The following is a 22392-nucleotide window of genomic DNA, read 5'->3' as shown; positions in this document are numbered from 1 at the left end:
TTATGTGGAATATTCCTTTACACTGCATGAATATATGTCCCTGTGATTGGTTTAATAAAGCAGCTGACTGGCCAATAGCTGGACAGGTAGTCGTGACTTGCAAACAAAAAGAGCCTTACAGACAGAAAAGAAGGGAGGAGTCTCAGAATCTCAAGGAGATACAGAGAGAAGGAGATGTACTTGCTGTACTAAGAAAAGGTACCAAGCCATGTGGCAGAGTGTAGATAAGAAATATGGGTTAATTTAAAATGTAAGAGTTGGCTAGTAACAAACTTGAGCTATTGGTTGAGCATTTATAATTAATAATAAGTCTCAGCGTGGTTATTTGGGAACTGGCAGGTAGGACAGAAAAGTCGACCTACAGAGTTATCTCAATTTAATTTACTATTTTTATATTGCAATGTTTCTAGTTCAATCTTTATAAAGTGTGAATTCCCTCATGGATGCTATGTATTCTTTTTGTATGTAAACGTGCATTACTTACAAGCATGCTGCATGTAGTCTGGACTATTAATGATGATTACCTTGGGCAGTGTCCTGAGAGGGGTATGAGGCTCATCTATAGGTTATTTTTAAAAGGATGAAATATTTTGTCAAATTACTAGAAAATAAAAATTACCAGACACCACACAGTTCCCTGGCTACATCTTTTCATTAGTAAGGACGAGTAGGAATACAATAATCATTCTTGGACCTTGCAGGGTTCTAATACCCTTCTGTCAAAACTGTCCTGAATTCCTTTTCTGTGGTTGGAATAAAACACCATGACCGAGGCAACTTACTGAGAAAAGTGTTTATTTGGTTTAAGGTTCCAGAGATAAGAGTCTATCATGGCAGAGAGAGGTGGCAGCAGGATACAGGCATGGGCACCAGGAGAGAAGCTAAGAGCTCATATCTTGGACATTATCGAGGACTACGGGGGTCCAGACCCTCAATAGTCCCCTCCCAGGGTCCAGGAAGAATCTACAACCAGCTGATAATTAATCTTTAATGGGAAGAAATGAATCTATGTACACGAAACTCCTTAGTCCATATACTTTATTATTCTGTGACAGTTACAAGCTTATATTCTGTTCTCATATTTAGGTCATCTTTAGCCTGATTTCTCTCTACACTTGTCTGTGATCCCCTCTATGTTCTATCTTAATTCCTTCATCTAGTTCTGTCCCTTCTAGGTTCTCATCTATCTAGTTCTTTCCCCTATCAGCTCCTCTCCCGTCTCCTTCTCTCTCATCTGACTCTTCCTCAACTTGTTCTTCCCCATCTGGCTCTTCCTCATCTTCCATCTCGTTCCTCTTGTCCTCTCTTCTAGCCCTTCAATCTAGTTCTTCCCCATCTCAGTTCGTTCCTCTCAAGTTCTTACCCATCTAGTTCTTCCATTCTCTTCTCTCTTCTCCTTCCTATGCCCTGGAAGTCCCGGTATATAAAGGGAGGGTCCGAGCTAAATTGTGTAAAGCTATTACTTAACGTCCACCTCTCCTAGGCGGTGTCCCCTTGTGGAATTTACCATAAGTCAGGAGACTTGCATGTGGGCTGTTATCATTGTTAGTCCTTGGAAGTTGGGCGCCCCCCTGGGCGGTGTCTCCTTGTGGAATTTAAGTCAGGAGACTTGCAGGTGGGCTGTTATCATTGTTAGTCCTCGGAAGTTGGGCACCCACCTGGGTGGTGTTTCCTGTAGTCCTTGAAAGTGGCTAAGGGAGATAATCTGATTCCAGAGAAAGCCTTTCCTGAGGCTGTTCTCCAAATACCTGGAATGTGTATGTCCAGAGAGTGCTCAGTCTACACTGTTAGTCCTTCTTAGGGGAAAGTCAATTGGGAAAACTATGAAGGCACACATGATTTTCATAACAGAAGACAGCTGATATATAACAAGCCAAGTAACACCAAAAACTCCTTGGGATTTGGCTTCCTCTGGAGGAATTCCATGATCCCTCCAAGTAGTGACTTTGCCATAACCAGCTGAGTTCTTATGATATATTCCTGCGGCCCGCAGCAGGACATCACACACAAAGCCGAGACAGTGAACTAGAAATGATTGAAATCATTAAACTTTCACAGCCCAACCCCAGTGACAAAATCCCCTCAGCAAGGCCACTGTCTTAGGGTTTCGATTACTGTGAAGAGATACCATGACCATGGCAACTCTTATAAAGAAGATTTAATTGAGGTGGTAGCTTATGGTTTCAGAGGTTTAATCCATTATCATCCTGGTGGGACATTGAGACATGCAGGCAGATGTGTTGCTGTAGAAGGAGCTGAGAATTTTACATCTTGATACACAGGCAACAAGAAAGTGGTCTGAGACACTGGGCGTGGCTTGAGCATATGTGAGACATCAAAGCCTGCCTCCACAGTGACACACTTCTCCCAAAGAGGTCATACCCGATTCAACAAAGCTACACCTCCTAATAGTGCCACTCCTTTTGGGGGCCATTTTCTTTCAAACCACCATAGCTACCCAGCCCAAACCTACCCAAACAACACCACTCACGGGGGACCAAATGATAAAAAGATGTGAGCCTTTCGGAGACAAGTTGTAATTAAGGCCATCACATGTGCATCTCTTCGTAGTTACCATAGAGCCTGTTTAATTCATTCTCCCACGCCTAATACTACACAAGTACTGGCGTCTGTGTCGCTAATTATTAAAACTCATGCTCAATCATTGCACTGAAGAAAGAAATAAAGACAATATAATTTCCTTATGGTGACTGAAAATAGCTGTATGAACTTCAGAAACAGCTTCCTCATAAATCAGTGTCCATCATGTGAGCATAAACTCTTCCTTCTGTTAGAGGTTTGCACTTTGGTTTCTGACATGATCTGTACAGGAATAAACATTCCTACTAAGAGAAAGGAGGTCTTCATACTCCACAGTGACAATCTGGCTTATTCCACTGGACTTATTTGATATTCTCATGAAGCTATTTCTGATACCTTTGCATCTACGGATGAATTATTTTTGCGTCCTGGTTTGCAGAAACCGAGGGACATTCAAGGCAGATACTCTCAACTCTGTAATTATTGTTGCAAGGGGACAATTTCAGGATCAGAAAGGAAATTGAAGAAGACCAATCAAAGCTCTGCATAGGGAATTTCACAATGGATGATGGGCCAGGAGTCATTACACACACTGATGTGCTCAGCAGGAGCTGAGTCCCTCCACTTGGAAGAGGAGGGGGGCAGGTAAGCAAGAGCTCATAGCACACCTGGCCACAAAACCTTGCCCGAGCTTACGAAAAGGTGGGGAGAGGTGAATGAAGTTCTTGTAGAGCCTTCACAATACCAAACTGCTTACACAGATTAATGGATGAAAGTGTGGACAAGGACTTACAGATCAAAAAGATCCTGAGATAGGGTCTGGGATTTCTTTGCAAGTAAACATCACATAGCTGGACTTTTAACTTCGTTCAATAATTTAAAGCATCTCTGTGTCCCTGACCTACTCACTTCACTATACGGATTCCAGAGTCTTATCCATGTACATGGAGTACTTATGTGTGTATGGTGCTGGGTATTAAAGCCAAAGCCTCCATTGTAATCAAGGGCTTTCTTTAACCCTAAGATGTGGTGATATTTTAGTTGTGCTGAAATGTGGTATTTTATTTGTATGTTAATAAGTAAAGTTTGCCTGGAGATCAGAGGTCATAGCCAACCATAAACAGAAGTCCGGTGGTGGTAGCACACGCCCTTAATGCAATCACATGGCAGGCAGAGTCTCTGTGTATTCAAGAACACAGCCAAGCATGGTGACATTCCTTTAAGACCCATAACAACCATAGAGACCCGGAGGTCTGTTTAGACAGGCAGTGACGAGGAAATGAAGTGGCCAGGTTAAGAGCCAATGAGAAGGCAGAACAGCAAGGCAATGAAGGGGCAGGTTAGACAGAAGGAAGCTGGCTCTCTTGAGAAGCCACGGGCCACGTGGTGAGCTAAGGTAGGTTGGCAGCTATTGCTCTGATCTCTAAGGCTTTCACCCCTGTATTTGGCTCTGTGTTTCTTATTTAATAAGACTGTTTAGAAATTCGTCTACACTAAGATGCTCCCTAACCCTTTTTGTACTTTGAGACAAGGTCTCTTCATTTTGCCTAGATTAGCCTTGGATTCGGGGCCCTCCTGTCTTAAGCTCCTGAGCAGCTCCGACAACAGGGGATGCCACATAGGCTGGTTTCAAGACTCATCTTAAAGAGATGGTGGTCATTTGCACTTTTTTTTTTTTTTTTTGCTAAATTATTGTAAAGTAAAATGGAGTCGATGTGAACTTTATACATGGAGGTAAGATTCCATGATAAGTTGACTTTAAGTTTTGAATCACAACAATACTGACCAGAAGTAACCAGCAAACTTAATAAACACTACCGTCACAGGCTTGACATCACATTCAAGCATGTCCTGTAGTGAATTCAGCATTTTAAAAGCAGCCTGACTCCCTGTGTCCCTGGGCAGAAGCTGATTCTCTTCTCCCATCCTCAACTACACTAAGAAGGGCAGAAACCCAGAAACTGTACAACCAACCACTCACTGTCTTTGGGATCCCGGCACGCCTTCGCACAGACTCGTGGGAAATGTAGTCGCGCCTACTGTGATGTCACAAGGAGACGCGTTGGAAACCGCGCTTCCGGCCTGCACACGTGGATCGTTCCCAGAGTTGGTCAAGATTCGGGTCCTGCTCAGTACTTGGTGTGCATCTCTGACATGGAGGTTGGTGCAGGGTGCAGCGTGACCCCGCCGGCCCCTAGGCGGGGTGGAGGGCGGGTCCGGATCTGAGAGGGTGCGCTTGTGAATGGGAAGCGGGAAGAAGCTGACTTGGAGGTGCTGTGCTGACCTCGGCTGGGTCAAGCCCCGCAGGATGCAGGTCAGGGCTGCGCAGAGGGCAGTGGGGTTGGTCCTGAGGGTGACTGCTTTGTTAGCACGAGGCTTCTGGCGGAGCCCACCCCGTGCTTCTGGGATAGGCGAGCTGGCTCAGGGCCCAGGAGTGAGAACTGCAGGGAATCCTGGATTGCTCTTACTGGGTGCGGCTGCTGACATCCCTGCGCCTGAGCCTGTGCTGGGAGCTCACTAGTGAAACGTGCTGCCTTTACCTAACTACCTCCACACGGCAGCTGTCATTTCTCAGGATATCTACAGCAAACGGGGTTTCTGGTCCCTCCTGTACTTCATAGCCGCCCTAGGAGTCTTGGTCTGAGTTGACAGAAGTTCATAGGCTAGTTTGTTTGCAGGTACAGAGAGTTCTACAAGGGTGGTTGGTGTATGAATGTTGCTTCCATTTTCTTTGGAATGAATTGTTGGATTTATAAACGGCTGTTTTTATTAGGAGTCCTTCATGATCATCAGTGTGACCTGAATCCTGAGACTAACACTTCCATGTAGGGCAGAATAATTCCCGAAGGGAAAGATTTGAGTTTTGCATCATCCTAACAATTATTCACTCCATAGTGCAGAGCGAAAAGTACTGGAAAATAATAGATCATCCAGTTCCTTCAGGACTGTATGTTTGAACTCCTTTTCAAAACGGAGAAATGAGTTGGTATGAGAATGGACTTGTGTATAGGGGTTGTTGGTAATAGGTGGGAGGGGGCTGGAATGTCTCCAGGAGGAGATAGCCCTCCTGAGAGGCTGCCTGCTTTGTTCTAGAATCACAAGCTGTTCTTTGGTCTTTGCATGTCATCTGCAGTGTCTAAACTCACTTAAGCCCCCTCTGTCACGGAATGTGGCATCCGGGTTCCATGATCTCCCTAAACAGTTACCCAAGTAAGACTTAGCCAGGTATTTATACTGTGTCAGGGAGACAAAAAGATGAATCTGAAGAGCTCTGGATCGCCCAGGGTCCTGTGATTAGCAAGGTGTTCGCTCCTCATCCAGTCCTTTGTGCTTTTACTTTTCAGTCTAACCAGGTGTTGATATGCTACAGACTGACTTATGACATTAAAGTCTACTCTTAGGAAACATGGGCTTCCAACCACTTCATCTTAAATACGAGCATGTTCTGTGCAGTATGTGACTATAATTAAAATAGTAGATACTTTCTAGTTAATGCCACTAGCCTTCAGGAAAATAATGGCGCTGTGTTTTGCATTATTTAAAGTGAGAAAAGCACAGTGCATCAACACTGCTTTCTTACGTCGATATGATATGGCAGCATGCTCACTGATAACATAGAGACCTTTCGTGTGTGTGTGTGTGTGTGTGTGTATAATTTAAAATGAACAGACCTATGATTGAGAAGAAAACTTTAATCTGTGCTGCATCCTCTCATGTCTGCTTTTCCAAAGTGGAGTCAGAAAATCAGGGGTTCAAGGTCATCCCCTGATTCACTGAAGATCCAAAGCAACCCTAGGCTAAATGAGAGTGTGCAAAAACAAAGTTTTTTTTTGGGGGGGGGGATGCTGAAATATCAGAGGAAAGAAGCCACAGCCACTTCTCACCTCACCAACTCCACAAATCTTCTGACTAAATGCCTCTGAGTCCTCAGCCGAAAAGGGCTCTTGAGGCCGGGCGGTGGTGGTGCACGCCTTTAATCCCAGCACACGGGAGGCAGAGCCAGGCGGATCTCTGTGAGTTCGAGGCCAGCCTGGGCTACCAAGTGAGTTCCAGGAAAGGCGCAAAGCTACACAGAGAAACCCTGTCTCGAAAAATTAAAAAAAAAAAAAAAAAAAAAAAAAAAAAAGGAAAAGTTTTTCTTGAGGTCCTGTCTCCTCATGGCTTATACGCCTTTCTTCGCCCAAGTGTTTCACTTTTTATGTCGACCTTCCCAGTGCTGGGATTAATGGTGTGTGTGCTTCCCAAATACTGGTAGCAAAGGCGTGAGATCTCAAGTGCTGGGATTAAAGGCTTATGAGCCTCTGTAATTCTGGGGTTAAAGGTGTGTGCTACCACTGCCCAGCTATTTCTTTTTTAAAGTGGATTAATGTTGTGTAGTCCAGAACTCACAGAAATCCAGACAGATCTTTGCCTCTGCCTTCTGAGTGCTGGGATTAAAAGTGTGTGCCACCACTGCCTGACCTCTATGTTTAACTCTGTGGTAGGCTCTGTCCTCTGATCTTCAGGCAAGCTTTCTTCCTTCCTTCCTTCCTTCCTTCCTTCCTTCCTTCCTTCCTTCCTTCCTTCCTTCCTTCCTTCCTTTCTTTTTTCTTTCTTATATTTTTTTCCCTTTTATTTTATTTTACAATACCTTTCAGTTCTACATATCAGCCACGGGTTCCCCTGTTCTCCCCCCTCCCATGCTGTCCCCTTCCCCCCAGCCCACCTCCCATTCCCACTTCCTCCAGGGCAAAGCCTCCCCCGAGGACTGTGATCAACCTGGTAGACTCAGTCCAGGCAGGTCCAGTCCCTTCCTCCCAGACTGAGCCAAGTGTCCCTGCATAAGCTCCAGGTTTCAAACAGACAACTAATGCAATGAGCATAGGACTCAGTCCCACTGCCTAGATGCCTCCCAAACAGATCAAGCCAATCAACTGTCTCACCTATTCAGAGGGCCTGATCCAGCTGGGGGCCCCTCAGCCTTTGGTTCATAGTTCATGCGTTTCCATTCATTTGGCTATTTATTTATTTTTTTAATAATTGAGTAAAACTGAAATTTATTATATGCCACAGTCGTCCTAGGGACCTCCATGCTATATATATAGCCTCCATGGTTCTATGGGTTGTGGTCTGATTGTTCTTTATTTTATATCTAGAATCCACTTATGAGTGAGTACATACCATGACTGTCTTTCTGGGTTTGGGTTACCTCACTCAGGATGATTTTTTCTAGTTCCATCCATTTGCCTGCAAATTTCATGCTTTCATTGTTTTTCTCTGCTGAGTAGTACTCCATTGTGTATATGTACCACATTTTTTTCATCCATTCTTCCGTTGACGGGCATCTAGGTTGTTTCCAGGTTCTGGCTATTACAAATAGTGCTGCTATAAACATAGCTGAGCATGTATCTTTATGGTATGAATCAGCATTCCTTGGGTATATGCCCAAGAGTGGGATGGCTGGGTCTTGAGGTAGTTTGATTCCTAATTTTCTGAGAAACCGCCATACTGATTTCCACAGTGGTTGTACAAGTTTACATTCCCACCAACAGTGGAGGAGTGCTCCTTTTGCTCCACATCCTCTCCAACATTGACTGTCATTGGTGTTTTTGATCGTAGCCATTCTGACAGGTGTAAGGTGGTATCTCAGAGTCGTTTTGATTTGCATTTCTCTGATGATTAAGGATGTTGAGCATTTCTTTAAATGTCTTTCAGCCATTTGTAGTTCTTGTTTTGTGAATTCTCTGTTTAGCTCTTTAGCCCATTTTTTAATTGGACTGTTCAGTATTTTGATATCTAGTTTCTTGAGTTCTTTATAGACTGTGGAGATCAATCCTCTGTCAGATGTGGGGTTGGTGAAGATCTTTTCCCATTCTGTTGGCTGTCTTTTTGTCTTATTGACTGTGTCTTTTGCCCTGCAAAAGCTTCTCAGTTTCGAGAGGTCCCATTTATTAATTGTTGTGCTCAGGGTCTGTGCTGTTGGTGTTTTATTTAGGAAATGGTCTCCGGTGCCAATGCGTTCAAGAGTGCTTCCTACTTTCTTTTCTATTAAGTTTAGTGTAACTGGATTTATGTTCAGGTCTTTGATCCACTTGAACTTGAGTTTTGTGCATGGTGACAGATATGGATCTCTTTGTAATCTTTTACATATTGACATCCAGTTATGCCAGCACCATTTGTTGAAGATACTTTCTTTTTTCCATTGTATAGTTTTGGCTCCTTTGTCAAAAACCAGGTGTTCATATGTGTGTGGATTAATGTCAGGGTCTTCAATTCAATTCCATTGGTCCATTGGTCCGTATGTCGGTTTTTATACCAGTACCAAGCTGTTTTTATTACTATAGCTCTATAGTAGAGTTTGAGGTCAGGGATGGTGATGCCTCCAAAGGTTGCTTTATCGTATAGGATTCTTTTAGCTATCCTGGGTCTTTTGTTTTTCCATATGAAGTTGAGTATTTTTCTTTCCAAGTTTGTGAAGAATTGTGTTGGGATTTTGATGGGGATTGCACTGAATCTGTAGATTGCTTTTGGTAAGATTGCCATTTTTACTTTGTTAATCCTACCTATCCATGAGCATGGGAGATCCTTCCATTTTCTGATATCTTCTTCAATTTCTTTCTTTAGAGATTTAAAGTTCTTATCAAAAAGGTCCTTCACTTGTTTAGTTAGTGTTATCCCAAGGTATTTTATATTATTTGTGGCTATTGTAAAGGGTGATGTTTCTCTGACTTCTTTCTCAGCCCTTTTATCATTTGTGTATAGGAGGGCTACTGATTTTTTTGAGTTGCTCTTGTATCCTGCCACTTTACTGAAGGAGTTTATCAGCTGTAGGAGTTCCCTGGTAGAGTTTTTGGGGTCACTTATGTATACTATCATATCGTCTGCAAATAGTGAAAGTTTGACTTCTTCCTTGCCAATTTGTATCCCTTTGATCTCCTTTTGTTGTTGTAGTTTTTTTTTCCCCCTTTGGTTTTTCGAGACAGGGTTTCCCTGTATAGCTTTGCGCCTTTCCTGGAGCTCACTTGGTAGCCCAGGCTGGCCTCGAACTCACAGAGATCCCCCTGGCTCTGCCTCCCGAGTGCTGGGATTAAAGGCGTGCACCACCAACGCCCGGCTCCTTTTGTTGTCTTATTGCTCTAGCTAGAACTTCTAGTACTATATTGAATAAATATGGGGAGAGTGGACAGCCTTGTCTTGTTCCTGAATTTAGTGGTATCGCTTTGAGTTTCTCTCCATTTAATTTGATGTTTGCTGTTGGCTTGCTATAAATTGCTTTTATTATGTTTAGAAATGTTCCTTGTATTCCTGATCTTTCTAAGACCTTTATCATGAAGGGGTGTTGGATTTTGTCAAAGGCTTTTTCAGCATCTAAGGAGATGATCATGTGGTTTTTTTCTTTCAGTTTGTTTATATGGTGTATTACATTGACTGATTTTCGTATGTTGAACCATCCTTGCATCCCTGGAATGAATCCTACTTGGTGGTGATGGATAATTGTTTTGATGTATTCTTGGATTCGGTTTGCCAATATTTTGTTGAGTATTTTTGCATCAATGTTCATGAGGGAGATTAGTCTGTAGTTCTCTTTCTTTGTTGCATCTTTGTGTGGTTTGGGTATCAGGGTAATTGTAGCCTCATAAAAAGAGTTTGGTAGTGTTCCTTCTGTTTCTATTGTGTGGAACACTTTGAAGAGGATTGGTATTAGTTCTTCTTTGAAAGTCTGGTAGAATTCTGCACTGAAACCATCTGGTCCTGGGCTTTTTTTGGTTGGGAGACTTTTGATGACTGTTTCTATTTCTTTAGGGGTTATTGGTCTATTTAAATGGTTTATCTGGTCTTGATTTAATTTTGGTATGTGGTATTTGTCCAGAAAATTGTCCATTTCTTCCTGGTTATCCATTTTTGTGGAGTACAGGTTTTTGAAGTATGATCTGATGATTCTCTGGATTTCCTCGTTGTCTGTTATGTCTCCCTTTTCATTTCTGATTTTGTTAATTTGGGTGCTCTCTCTTTGCCTTTTAGTTAATTTGGCTAGGGGTTTGTCTATCTTGTTGATTTTTTCAAAGAACCAACTCTTTGTTTCATTGATTTTTTTTTTTTTTGTATTGTTCGCTTGTTTTCTATTTCGTTGATTTCAGCCCTCAATTTGATTATTTCCTGGCGTCTATTTCTCCTGGGTGAGGTGTTTTTTTTTTTTTTGTTCTAGAGCTTTCAGTTGTGCTGTTAATTCATTGGTATGGGATTGCTCCATCTTTTTTATGTGTGCATTTAGAGCTATGAATTTTCCTCTTAGCACTGCTTTCATAGTGTCCCATAAGTTTGGGTATGTTGTACTTTCATTTTCATTGAATTCTAGGAAATCTTTAATTTCTTTCTTTATTTTATCCTTGACCCATTGGTGTTTTAGGTGGGCATTATTCAGTTTCCATGAGTTTGTGGGTTTTCTATAATTTTTGTTGTTTTGAGGTCTAACTTTAAGGCATGGAAGTCTGATAAGATACAGGAGGTTATTCCAATTTTTTTTGTATCTGGTGAGATTTGTTTTGTGGCCAAGCATGTGGTCAATTTTTGAGAAGGTTCCATGGGGTGCTGAGAAGAAGGTATATTCTTTTGTGTTAGGATGGAATGTTCTGTAGATATCTATTAAGTCCATTTGAGTCATAACATCTGTTAGGTCCTTTATTTCTTTGTTAAGTTTCAGTCTGGTAGATCTATCTTTTGGTGAGAGTGGTGTGTTAAAAATCTCCCACTACTAATGTGTGGGGTTTGATGTGCGTTTTAAACTTTAGTAGTGTTTCTTTTATGAATGTGGGTGCTTTTGTATTTGGAGCATAAATGTTTAGAATCTGAGACTTCATTTTGGTGGATTTTTCCCCGTGATAAATATTTAATGTCCATCCTGATCTCTTTTGATTGATTTTAGTTTGAAGTCTATTTTATTAGGTATTAGGATAGCTACACCAGCTTGTTTCTTAGGTCCATTTGCTTGGAAAGCCTTTTCCCAGCCCTTTACTTGGAGGTAGTGTCTGTCTTTGAAGAAAAGGTGTGTTTCTTGTATGCAGCAGATGGATGGGTCCTGTTTTCTTATCCATTCTTTTAGCCTGTGTCTTTTTATAGGTGAGTTGAGACCATTGATATTGATGGATATTAATGACCAGTGATTGTTAATTCCTGTTATTTTTTGTGGTTGTGTTGAGTTGTCCTTTGGTGTATGTTGGTGTGGGATTATCTATTGTTTGATTTTTCATGGATGTGTTTAGCTTCTTTGGGTTGGATTTTCCCTTCTAGTGCTTTCTGTAGGGCTGGATTTGTGGACAGGTATTGATTAAATCTGGTTTTATCCTGGAATATTTTGTTTACTCCGCCTATGGTGAATGAGAGTTTTGCTGGGTATAATAGTCTGGGTTGGCATCCATGGTCGCTTAGTGTCTGCATGAGATTTGACCATGATCTTCTAGCTTTCATAGTCTCTATTGAGTAGTCTGGTGTTATTCTGATGGGTTTGCCTTTATATGTTACTTGGTCTTTTTCCTTTGCGGCTCTTAATATTTTTTCTTTGTTCTGTGTGTTTAGTGTTTTGATTATTATGTGGCGAGGGGACTTTTTTTTTTTGGATCCAGTCTATTCGGTGTTCTGTAAGCTTCTTGTATTTTCATAGGTATTTCTTTCTTTAGGTTAGGAAAGTTTTCTTCTATGATTTTGTTGAATATATTTTCTCTGCCTTTGAGTTGGTATTCTTCTCCTTCTTCTATCCCTATTATTCTTAGGTTTGGTCTTTTCATGGTGTCCCAAATTTCCTGGACGTTTTGTGTTACGACTTTTTTGTCTTTAGTGTTTTCTTTGACTGACGAATCTATTTTCTCTATTGTGTCTTCAGTGTCAGAGATTCTCTGTTCCATCTCTTGCAAATCAGTTGGTTATGCTTGTTTCTGTAGTTCCTGTTTGTTTAGTCAGGATTTCTATTTCCAGCGTTCCCTCAGCATGTGTTTTCTTCATTGTCTCAAATTCCTTTTTCACATCTTGGAATGTTTCTTTCATCTGTTTAATTGCTTTTTCTTAACTTTCTTTGATTTCTTCCCACTTTTTGTTCGTTTTTTCTTCCATTTCTTTACGGGAGTTTTTTATTTCTTCTTTAATGGAGTTTTTCATTTCCTCTTTAATGGAGTTTTTCATTTCCTCTTTATGGGCAGTTTTTATTTCCTTTTTAATGGAGTTTTTCATTTCCTCTTTAAAGGAATTTTTTATTTCCTCTTTAAGCGAATGTTTTATTTCTTCTTTAAGGGCCTTTATCATCTTCTTAAAGTCATTTTTAGGGTTGATTTCTTCTGTTTCTTCTGTCTTGGTATGTTCAGGTCTTGCAGGTGTAGAATCACTACATTCTGATGTTGCCATATAGGTCTTTATGTTGTTGCCTGTATTCTTGCACTGGCGTCTACTCATCTCTTCCTCTGTGCGGTGCAGGTGGTGTCTGTGTCTGAGAGTGCCTCTCTTGTTCTAATTTTTAGTCTTGGTTTAGTAGGAGTTCTTGGTTAAATTGGTACTATTGGGCTGTTTCTTCAGGGGCAGCTGATCTCAGTCGGTGAAGTATATACTTATGATTCTGGTGATCTGTTTTGGTGGCTGGGCAGCGCCTTCTTCTGTGTTCCCAGGTCACATTTTGTTCATTCGTCAACTCCTCAGCTGATCTTGTTTCTTCAGACTTCAAACTGTAGGGATCTGAATTCTCTCCCAGGTGGATTTCAGCTGAGCGAGGTAGTCTCACCAACACCTCCAAGTTGTTGGGTTTCGCAGGATCAGCAGCTGGGCCCTGGGTTGGCCTCAGACGGAGTGTTCAGATTCATTCTGGTTCTGTCCCATGGAGATAGCTTCTTCCTTGGGTGTTGGAGTTAGAGGCATCCCTGTTCCAAGCTTTTGATTAAGAGTTTGTTTTCACTAGCTCTTCAGAGGGTAACAGCTCTCATTCTGGTCTTTATTGCGACTGTGTTTCGGCCGCCTCTGTGCTGTGCCTGCCTCCACTCTGGGCCTGCCTGCCTCTGCTAGGCCAGTCTACCTCTGCTGGCCGCCGCCGTGGGCCTACCTGCGTCTGCTTGTCTCTGCTGCCGTGCCTGTCTACCTCTGCGGGCCGCTGTTGGGCCTGTATGTGTCTGCCGTCTGCCTGTATCAACAAAGTTTTTTAAAAGCATAATTTATGAATGCACTAACTTCTTTTTTTTTTTTTTTTTGGTTTTTCAAGACAGGGTTTCTCTGTGTAGCTTTGCGCCTTTCCTGGGACTCACTTGGTAGCTCAAGCTGGCCTCGAACTCACAGAGATCCACCTGCCTGTGCCTCCCGAGTGCTGGGATTAAAGGCATGAGCCACCACCGCCCGGCGTACTAACTGCTTTTTATAGTTCTTATCAGCTGAGTTATCACCAGTGAAATGACAGAAAGCCATGTAATTGACAGGGAGTGATTTTCCACACACTTTCACATATTTTCAAGAAGTTCTATTGACTGTATTTGACATGTCATTTAAAATTTTCTCACTAACATATTTCTGTAGAAGGACATTTCTGGTCCTGACTCCCTGTTCCCAAATACCCGACAGCTGCTTTCCAAATTACCACACAAAGGCTTATATTAATTATAAATGCTCAGCCGATAGCTCAGGCTTATTACTAACTAACTCTTACACTTAAATTAACCATAATTTTTATCTATGTATACCCACATAGCTTGGTACCTTTTCTCAGTGCAGCATTATCATCTTGCTTCTCTGGGTTTGCTGGCGACTCTCTGACCCTGCCCTTCCTCTTCTCAGACTTCTAGTCTGGCTTGCCTTGAACTCAGATTCACCTGCCCCTGCCTCCCAAGTGCTGGGACTAAAGGCATGTGTCACCACTGCCTGCTCACAAGAATGATTTTAAGCCGGGCGGTGGTGGCCCACGCCTTTAATCCCAGCACTCGGGAGGCAGAGCCAGGCAGATCTCTGTGAGTTCGAGGCCAGCCTGGGCTACAGAGTGAGTTCCAGGACAGGCACCAAAGCTACACAGAGAAACCCTGTCTCGAAAAACCAAAAAAAAAAAAAAAAAAAAAAAAAAAAAAAAAGAATGATTTTAAATGATATGAAGTATCAATAGCTAAATGCCAGATTGTGATTAGATATCCCAGTAGATTTACCTGTAAACAGAAATGATTACCAAACAGAACTATTTTGTTTAGAAATGTGAAAGCATGGCTGTCTTGGTTAGGATTTCTATTGCTGCAATGAATCATCATGACCAAAGAGCAAGTTGGGGAGGAAAGGGTTTATTAAAAGGCTTACACTGCAGCATTACAGTTCATCCCTGAAGGAAGTCAGGACAGGATCTCAAAGCAGGGCAGGATCCTGGAAGCAGGAACTGATGCAGAGTCCATGGAGGGGTGCTGCTTACTGGTTTGTTTCCCATGGCTTGTTCAGTCCACCTTCTTATAGAAGTCAGGACCACTAGCCCAGGGATGGCACCAACCACCATTGCCTGGGCTCTGCCTCATTGATCACTAAATGAGTAAATGCCTCACAGCTGGATCTCAAGGAGGCATTTCTTCAGCTGAGGCTCCTTCCTCTGATGATTCTAACTTGTGTCAAGTTGACACACAAAACATCCAGTACGGTGACAATGTTTTATACGTTTCCAGAAGAGTCTGTTTTGTAATCAGTTACCTCAGCAGCCCCTTGTTAATTCAGCATCTACACCACCAATGTCAGCATGCCCTAATAAGGTCTAAAAGAAGGCACAAATACAAACATAAAAATATTAGATCAAGGTGTAGCCATTATGGGGATGCAATGAGCTACATTTTCTATGCAAGCGTGTATGTAGAAATTTATGAAATGTAAAATAAGATGATGATTTCATAGTAAATTCTGAATATAGAATTGATGGACATGCTAGCACATGCCTGTAATTCTAGCATGTGGGAGACAGAGGCAAGTGATTTCAAGGCTAGCCAGAGCTACACATGGAAACCACCCTCACAAAGTAGAATATAGAATCTAATGAAATCGGGCAATGAGACACATAGCTACCATGCTTCACTCTCCTCTGATATTCAGTGTAAGTTATGACCCATATTTTGATAACCATTTTTGAGAGGAGATAACATGCTACAAAATAAGTATGACAGAAACTATGCATGGACTAATTGAAACCCCCAGCCTGCACCCTAAGTATTTCAAACTAGTAACCAATTTGAACAAATGGCTAGCCCATCAACCTTCCATCAATTCTTTTTTACATGAATCCAAACATCTATTTACACTTTAAAGTATAGAATCTATAACCAGCTCTCAATATGCTATAGAAATATTACCACAAAATAATTATGAAAGACTTAATAATAAGGAGCAAAGGACAAAACTTTTATCTCTTGCACAGTAAGTGAATTAGATAAATTTATTTAGTTAAAGTTAATTATATATTTAGCATAAAAGATTAAGCTAAATATGTGAAACTGGATGAATTTCTTCCAATTTTTAGAGTGAACTCATTTATGTAACATAATAGTGAGGTATAGGTAGATGTCAGGCCTCATGAAGAATGCCTCTGCAGATCAGCCCTTTAGTTTAACTCTGCTTATCTACCAAGCTCTACATATATGTATGTATGTATGTATGTATGTATGTATGTATAAATATGTAGTTAAGTGCTAACTCCCAAAGAGGCAGTTCTTTAAAACAGGATACAGCCTTATATAGAGAGTGGACAAATAAATATACCCAGTTAACCCCAAATTAACAATCAATAAAGAAAGCATCTGGGCTCAACAAATAAACTCATTTTAATTTCAATACTCAAGAAGCACCTAAGTAAAGCACCTAAGTAAAGCACCTAAATATTTTAAACTGTATTATTATTATATTTATAGGTGAGATACTGTTAATGAGTTAACAGCATGAATCAAATGCTCACTGATATTTAACAACTTTGTAGAATAAATGTATAATTTCATTTATACACTCAGAGTAATGCTAACTTCACATAGAAAATCAATTAGGTGAAGATTTTAAAAAGTAAACAGAACTTGACAAACAGCAACCTTGCGTGTTTACCACAAACAACATCTCTGTCATTATCAACATTCAAGGTGCCATCTACCAGGGGACATATATTAAGTGGCTTTGGAATCCTAACCAAGAATGCATGGTCTTTAGTTCTGGAATTAACGACTGGTATACATGACGGGAGTTTATCTCTACATCAGTGGAATGACTTCCTTGTGAAGAGACTAAGAGAAACTTTAAGACAGGAAGACCCTATGGAGTTTTAACATATTAACCCACCAAGTCCCCACATTCCTAAAAGGACTGACAATCTTAGTGACCCTTCCTGTCACTAAGGTCCTGTGAGACCTGGACGTGAACCTGTGCCCAAACAGTAGTGCAAGGTGTGTCGACTTTACAATCAGATGCACACCTGGAAAACAGAGGGTAGACTCACATAACCTTTGGCATCGTGAGGTTGCTAGGTGCTGATCTCTGTCTCCAGGTTCTCCGAAGGCCTGCTTGCCAGAGGAAAAGTTCACTTTGTGGGGAAATTGAAGAGAGAAGATAGTTACGCAGTAGTTGAAATTGATGCGTTTGCAGGACTGAGCATTAAATGAAGTGGGGTGGTTGGAACTAACTGGCACTGTCTCTGCACCTGATCGCATTACCGAGGTCAGTGCTGGAGTGTATGGACCCACTCTACTGCGGTTAGAGCGCTCTACTGAGTGTGCACACTCACCATGGCTCTTTTCTGTGAGGATATATGTAATGTGTGGTGTCTAATACAAGCAGACCACACTAAGTACATATTTTTGTGGACTACTACAGTTAACATTTTAGTATAAAATTATATTCATGTAAGTTTTGAATCATATCTTTCTCTTTAAAAAGGATAAATTCATGAGATATCATTTCATTTAAAAGTATCTAATACTACACACCCATGTCAGAAAAAATTTTAGCTCTGATTTCATCTTTAGCAAAATTTAAAATTGTCATTCCAAGCATATTGACTTTCAGTGTTTATATTATTGATTGTGCTGTTGATTTCATTTAATTTCAGAAACTGCTCTCATTTAGAGATGTGGCCATTGAGTTTTCTGCAGAAGAGAGAGAATACCTGGAGCTTGCTCAGTGGAATTTGTACAGGGATGTGATGTTGGAGAATTACAGCAACCTTGTGTTCCTGGGTGAGAATCACTTCCACTGTGAATTCTTATTTCACTGTCAACACGTGACTGCCTCCATTGTAGAATATCTCATGGAAGCGTGTGCTCTCCAACAGTGCAGCTCATGTGACTGCTTTAAAGAAAAAATGGAATGTGATGGAACTGAGAAACATTTTATTGTATTTTTCCTGTGTTTTTAACTTGTTTTTGGAAGTATATGTCCTTTACTGTAGTAGCAATGTTAGAAGCTCAGTGTCATGAGGCACATAGTCCATGTGTTAAAGAAAATGCCCCACTCTCCAGCCTTGATACTTTTCCTTGTAATGAAGGTCAGAATCTGCAGATGGTAAATTACTCCTTAGTGCCCTGTCTTTCAGGAAATGTTTAAAGATAGTATTTCCTGCAATCTTATTGTCTCTTTCTTTTGATGCATAATACTGGAGTTCAAATGCTAATTTCCAGGAGAAAATAGCCAAGCATCTAATTCCCTTTTTCAAATAGGTCTTGCTTTCTCTAAGCCATACTTGGTCACATTTCTGGAACAAAGAAAAGAGCCTTGGAGTGTGAAGAGACATGCAAAAGTAGGCGCACACGCAGGTATGTAGAAATGAATGAATCAGTATGCACAAGTGTCATCCAAAAATATGAGCGAAAAGCATGGCTTTCCAATGTGCATGGAGAAGTTATGTTTTAGTGGAGAATATTTTATAGTTATTACACTTACCATTAAAGGACATCTCCTGCTAGATGCTTATCATGCCCAGCCTTTCCCTACCACTTCACGCAGTACTGCATGGATTTATGATGATTGCCGAAGTTCTTTAATTTTAACTTAATGTCTGTGTGGTACTTGAAGTGTGTGTGTGTTTGCATGTGTTCGTATGTTCCTTAACAGTTCTTCTACCTTATTCCATGGTTGAATTTACAAGCTGGTGGCCATGTTCACCTTGCATTTACAAAGGGATCCAAGCCCTAGTCTTCATGCTTGTGTGACAGGCTTTTTTAATGCTGAGTCGTCTCCCCAGTCCTAAAGACCATTTTGCATGTTAAGGTCTAGATTATAACATAGCTTTCTACAGCTCAGAAAACTCACACACATTGCTAAAATCTATGGGGAAAGACTTTGTAACGCAGTAACACCACAAATATGATTTGCAAATTTCATTTACAAAGTCATTAGTCAAAATAGAGCTCTTTGTGAGTTCTTATAGTTATATATTTATACGTGAGCGATTATGGTTACATATTTATGCAAGTTTCTGTACGTGAGCAGTATAATCAAAAAGAGGTCATCACTTTAAGACAGGAGGCACGGGAGGAATTGGGGAAGGGGACATGACAAGGATTGGAGGGGGGAAATAAAATGTTTAAAGATTTGAAGGGAGTTGATTTTCTCATGTAGGTTGCGGAATGGACCACAGGTGGCCATGCTGAGCTGCGGGGGCATTTTGCTGCTCCTGTAATTCTCGCAGTTTTGTTTGCTGCCGTATAGTCAGTGTCAGTGATTTTAAAGTGTGTGCCTTTTGCGGATATGTGGATATTTGAAAACTGCAAACTCCTAGAGTGGTTTTGGTGAACACCTCTTCCACAGTCTTTCAGCAATTCATGAGCCCAAATTTTCCTTTTTCTTATTTTATAGTTTACAGTTCTATTTTCTGTGTTTTATTTTATTTTTTATTTAGATTGCTTCACATGTAATAATGTACTTAGATGTACCCTATTTATTTTTGTAAAAAGCATTATTTGATTTTTTTTTTGTTTGTTTTTGTTTTTCAAGACAGGGTTTCTCTGTGTAGGTTTGCGCCTTTCCTGGAACTCACTCTGTAGCCCAGGCTGGCCTCAAACTCACAGAGATTCCCCCTGCCACTGCCTCCCGAGTGCTGGGATTAAAGGCGTGCGCCACCACCGCCCCGCTTGATATTGTATTCTTTAATGCATTGTATAAAATTGAAAATATCTTTAAACCATGTCTATTGAAAACAAAGTCATATGTTTTCACTTGCCAGTAAAAATATTACTCTTGTTTTCATATCATGCTTGTTTCCTCACCTCGTTCGTATGTGTGTGTGTGTGTGTGTGTGTGTGTGTGTGTGTGTGTGTGTGTGTGTGTCTTTTCAAGGCAGGGTTTCTCTGTGTTGCTTTGGCTGTCCTGGAACTCACTCAGTGGACAAGGCTGGCCTCGAACTCAAAGATCTGTCTGCCTGCTGAGAACAAAGGCATGATCACCACACCTGACTCTCACTTCATTGTTTATTTAATGGTTGTTGTATCCTGTTAAGTGAGTTTTTCTAGGAATTGTGTTTAAAACATAATATTGTCTTACATATTTCAAGTATGTTGTTTTGTAGTGTTAGGGCGGTTCTATGTAGCATCTGTATACAGTTTTATAGCTTTGAGAGCTGACACACTAGACACATAAGAAACGTTGTATTTTTGCCAGGGTGTTCAGCTACCCAGTGTGTTACAGTTACCACTTAATTGCCAGTCTCACAAGCTTTTCTACTTTGAGTTTCTATTTAAGACCAGTAACACAGTCAGCTGACTTCATAGAATGGGTTTATTTCCTTTAGCATAACGCCCTCATTACAGAGGTCATGTCTGGCTCAGCTGTTTAGGTGTAATAGTTTTCCATTATTTGTTTTTTCTTCATTGTCTTCATATTCACAATCCAGTGGTAGTTTAGGTGGTTTTCACTTACCACATTTTTCAAATCATGTTGAAAGATTATAGGTGTTTGAATGCCTATAGTTTCCCATTTGTGTGATTTGAATGATTCTTACTCTTTTTTATGTGATTCTTAATTACATTTAAATGTGTAACTATGAGTGAAAAGTATGCATATTAAAACTAAGCATTTTTCATTTAAAGTTTAGTGACATGCTTTTAGTGATACCTCAACGTTTACTCAACAGGATCAAAATCCTATAAATGTAAAGAATGTGGGAAAACCTTTGATTGGAAACCGCTGCTTATAAAACACCAGAGTATTCATACAGGAGGGAAACCCTACATATGTAAAGAATGTGATAAAGGTTTTAACTATTCTTTCAACCTTAAAAAGCACCAAAGAATTCATACTGGAGAGAAACCCTACAAGTGTGAAGTATGTGGTAAAGCTTTTCTCTGTTCTTCATATCTGCGTAAGCATCAAAGAATCCATACTGGAGAGAAACCCTACAAGTGTGAAGAATGTGGCAAAGCTTTTACTAGTGGTTCAGGCCTTGTTGTTCACCGAAGAGTTCACACTGGAGAGAAACCCTATGAATGTGAAGAGTGCGGCAAGGCCTTTACTATTCGCATAGCACTCTCTAAACATCAAAGAATTCATACTGGAGAGAAACCGTACAAATGTGATGAATGTGGAAAGACTTTTAATGTTCACTCAACACTTTCTAAACACCAGAGAATTCACACTGGAGAGAAACCCTACAAATGCGAAGAATGCGGCATGGCCTTTAACGTTCGATGCATACTTTCTAAACACCAGAGGATCCATACTGGAGAGAAACCCTACAAATGTCAAGAGTGTGGCAAAGCCTTTATCTGTTCTTCCAGCCTTCACCAACACCAACGAATACATACTGGAGAGAAACCCTACAAATGTGATGAATGTGGCCAGGCCTTCACTTTGGCTTCATACCTGCGTAAGCATAGGAGAATCCATATTGGTGAGAAACCCTACACATGCAAGGAATGTGGCAAAGCATTTTACTGTTCATTCAGTCTTATTTACCATCAGAGAGTTCATATTGGAGAGAACCCATATAAGTGTGATGAATGTGGAAAAGCCTTTAGCATTTATTCATCCTATATGAATCACCAGCGAATTCATAGTGGAGAAAAACCCTACAAATGCAATGAATGTGAGAAATCCTTTAATAACCGTCATAATCTAACTCGACACCAAAAAGTTCATACTGGAGAGAAAGCCTACAAATGCAAAGAATGTGGCAAAGCCTTCACTTGTACTACAGACCTTACTCAACATGAGAAAATTCACACTGGGGAGAAACCCTACACATGTGAAGAATGCGGTAAGGCCTTTAACTCTTCTTCAAACCTTAAACGTCATTGCAGACTTCATAGTGGAGAGAAGCCCTCCCAATGTGAACAACATGGCAACACTCTTGAAAATTGTTCAGGATTTACTAGACACAACAGACGTCCTACTAGAAACAATCCAGTTTAATGCAAACACTGTTGCAAAGCCTTCAATAATGTTCACCTATAACTCAATACAGTAAGAATAATTCAATACGATAGAATTGCAAGGAATTTACTAATAATTCAACCCTTCTTCATCACCATCAATTTAGTACTGGAGAGATCTTGTAAAAGCAAAGGAAGGAGTCTCAACTGTTGGATAATATTTTATACACATGATCAAAAATGCACATATGAGAGAAATCCTACAAATTCAAATAACACAAGAAATCCTTTATTCTTCACAACACAATCAACAGAAGTATTGTTGAGAAACCCTTCCCAATACAATGTGGCTACCTTTAAGTGAAGCCAGATCTTCATTAACTCTGAGTGAATTCACAGACACTACACATGTACATAGGAAGATAATTTTCAAACATATAAACTTGAAAAGAGAAAATTTGTTGTAGTAGAAATCACTGTGTAAATAGTGTAGCAATCCTTACCTGATCACTTACATATAAAGAAATATATGGATGTTATTGGAGACAAA

The 22392-nt window shown here is 40.6% G+C and overlaps 2 protein-coding genes across 6 annotated transcripts in view; one reads left to right on the top strand and one right to left on the bottom strand.

Moving 5' to 3' along the window:
* Positions 1-4714, bottom strand: part of LOC102911928 (uncharacterized) — a 21586-nt gene extending 16872 nt beyond the window's left edge. Inside the window, exon 1 of the mRNA XM_076552212.1 lies at positions 4523-4714. The gene's annotated coding sequence lies outside the window, so the exon portion shown is untranslated. The remainder of the gene's footprint in view (positions 1-4522) is intronic.
* On the top strand, positions 3806-22392 carry LOC102902910 (uncharacterized). Of its 5 annotated transcripts, none has more exons than XM_006979966.4 (5): positions 3806-3937; positions 4447-4701; positions 17588-17714; positions 18195-18290; positions 20606-22392. In XM_006979966.4, the coding sequence occupies exons 2-5, from the start codon at positions 4696-4698 to the stop codon at positions 21880-21882; spliced, it is 1506 nt and encodes a 501-aa protein (XP_006980028.1). In that variant the 5' UTR covers positions 3806-3937; positions 4447-4695; the 3' UTR covers positions 21883-22392. The 5 variants fall into 5 exon arrangements, with proteins under 5 accessions (XP_006980028.1, XP_076408380.1, XP_076408381.1 ...); XM_076552265.1 differs by having other exon boundaries at positions 3814-3937; positions 4368-4701; XM_076552266.1 differs by lacking the exon at positions 3806-3937 and adding an exon at positions 17027-17196 and having other exon boundaries at positions 4098-4701.

Source organism: Peromyscus maniculatus, chromosome 15 (assembly GCF_049852395.1).
Source record: "Peromyscus maniculatus bairdii isolate BWxNUB_F1_BW_parent chromosome 15, HU_Pman_BW_mat_3.1, whole genome shotgun sequence".
Taxonomy (NCBI): domain Eukaryota; kingdom Metazoa; phylum Chordata; class Mammalia; order Rodentia; family Cricetidae; genus Peromyscus; species Peromyscus maniculatus.
This window is presented reverse-complemented; position numbering and strand designations above follow the sequence as displayed.

Bases quoted from the DNA above. Each gene is read 5' to 3' on its own strand.
- LOC102902910 (XM_015998587.3), top strand. From the start codon at position 4,784: ATGGGAAGCGGGAAGAAGCTGACTTGGAGGTGCTGTGCTGACCTCGGC. The intron at 4,856-17,587 runs GTCAGGGCTGCG...ATTTAATTTCAG, and splicing joins TCAAGCCCCGCAGGATGCAG to AAACTGCTCTCATTTAGAGA. The intron at 18,291-20,605 runs GTATGTAGAAAT...TTTACTCAACAG, and splicing joins AAAAGTAGGCGCACACGCAG to GATCAAAATCCTATAAATGT.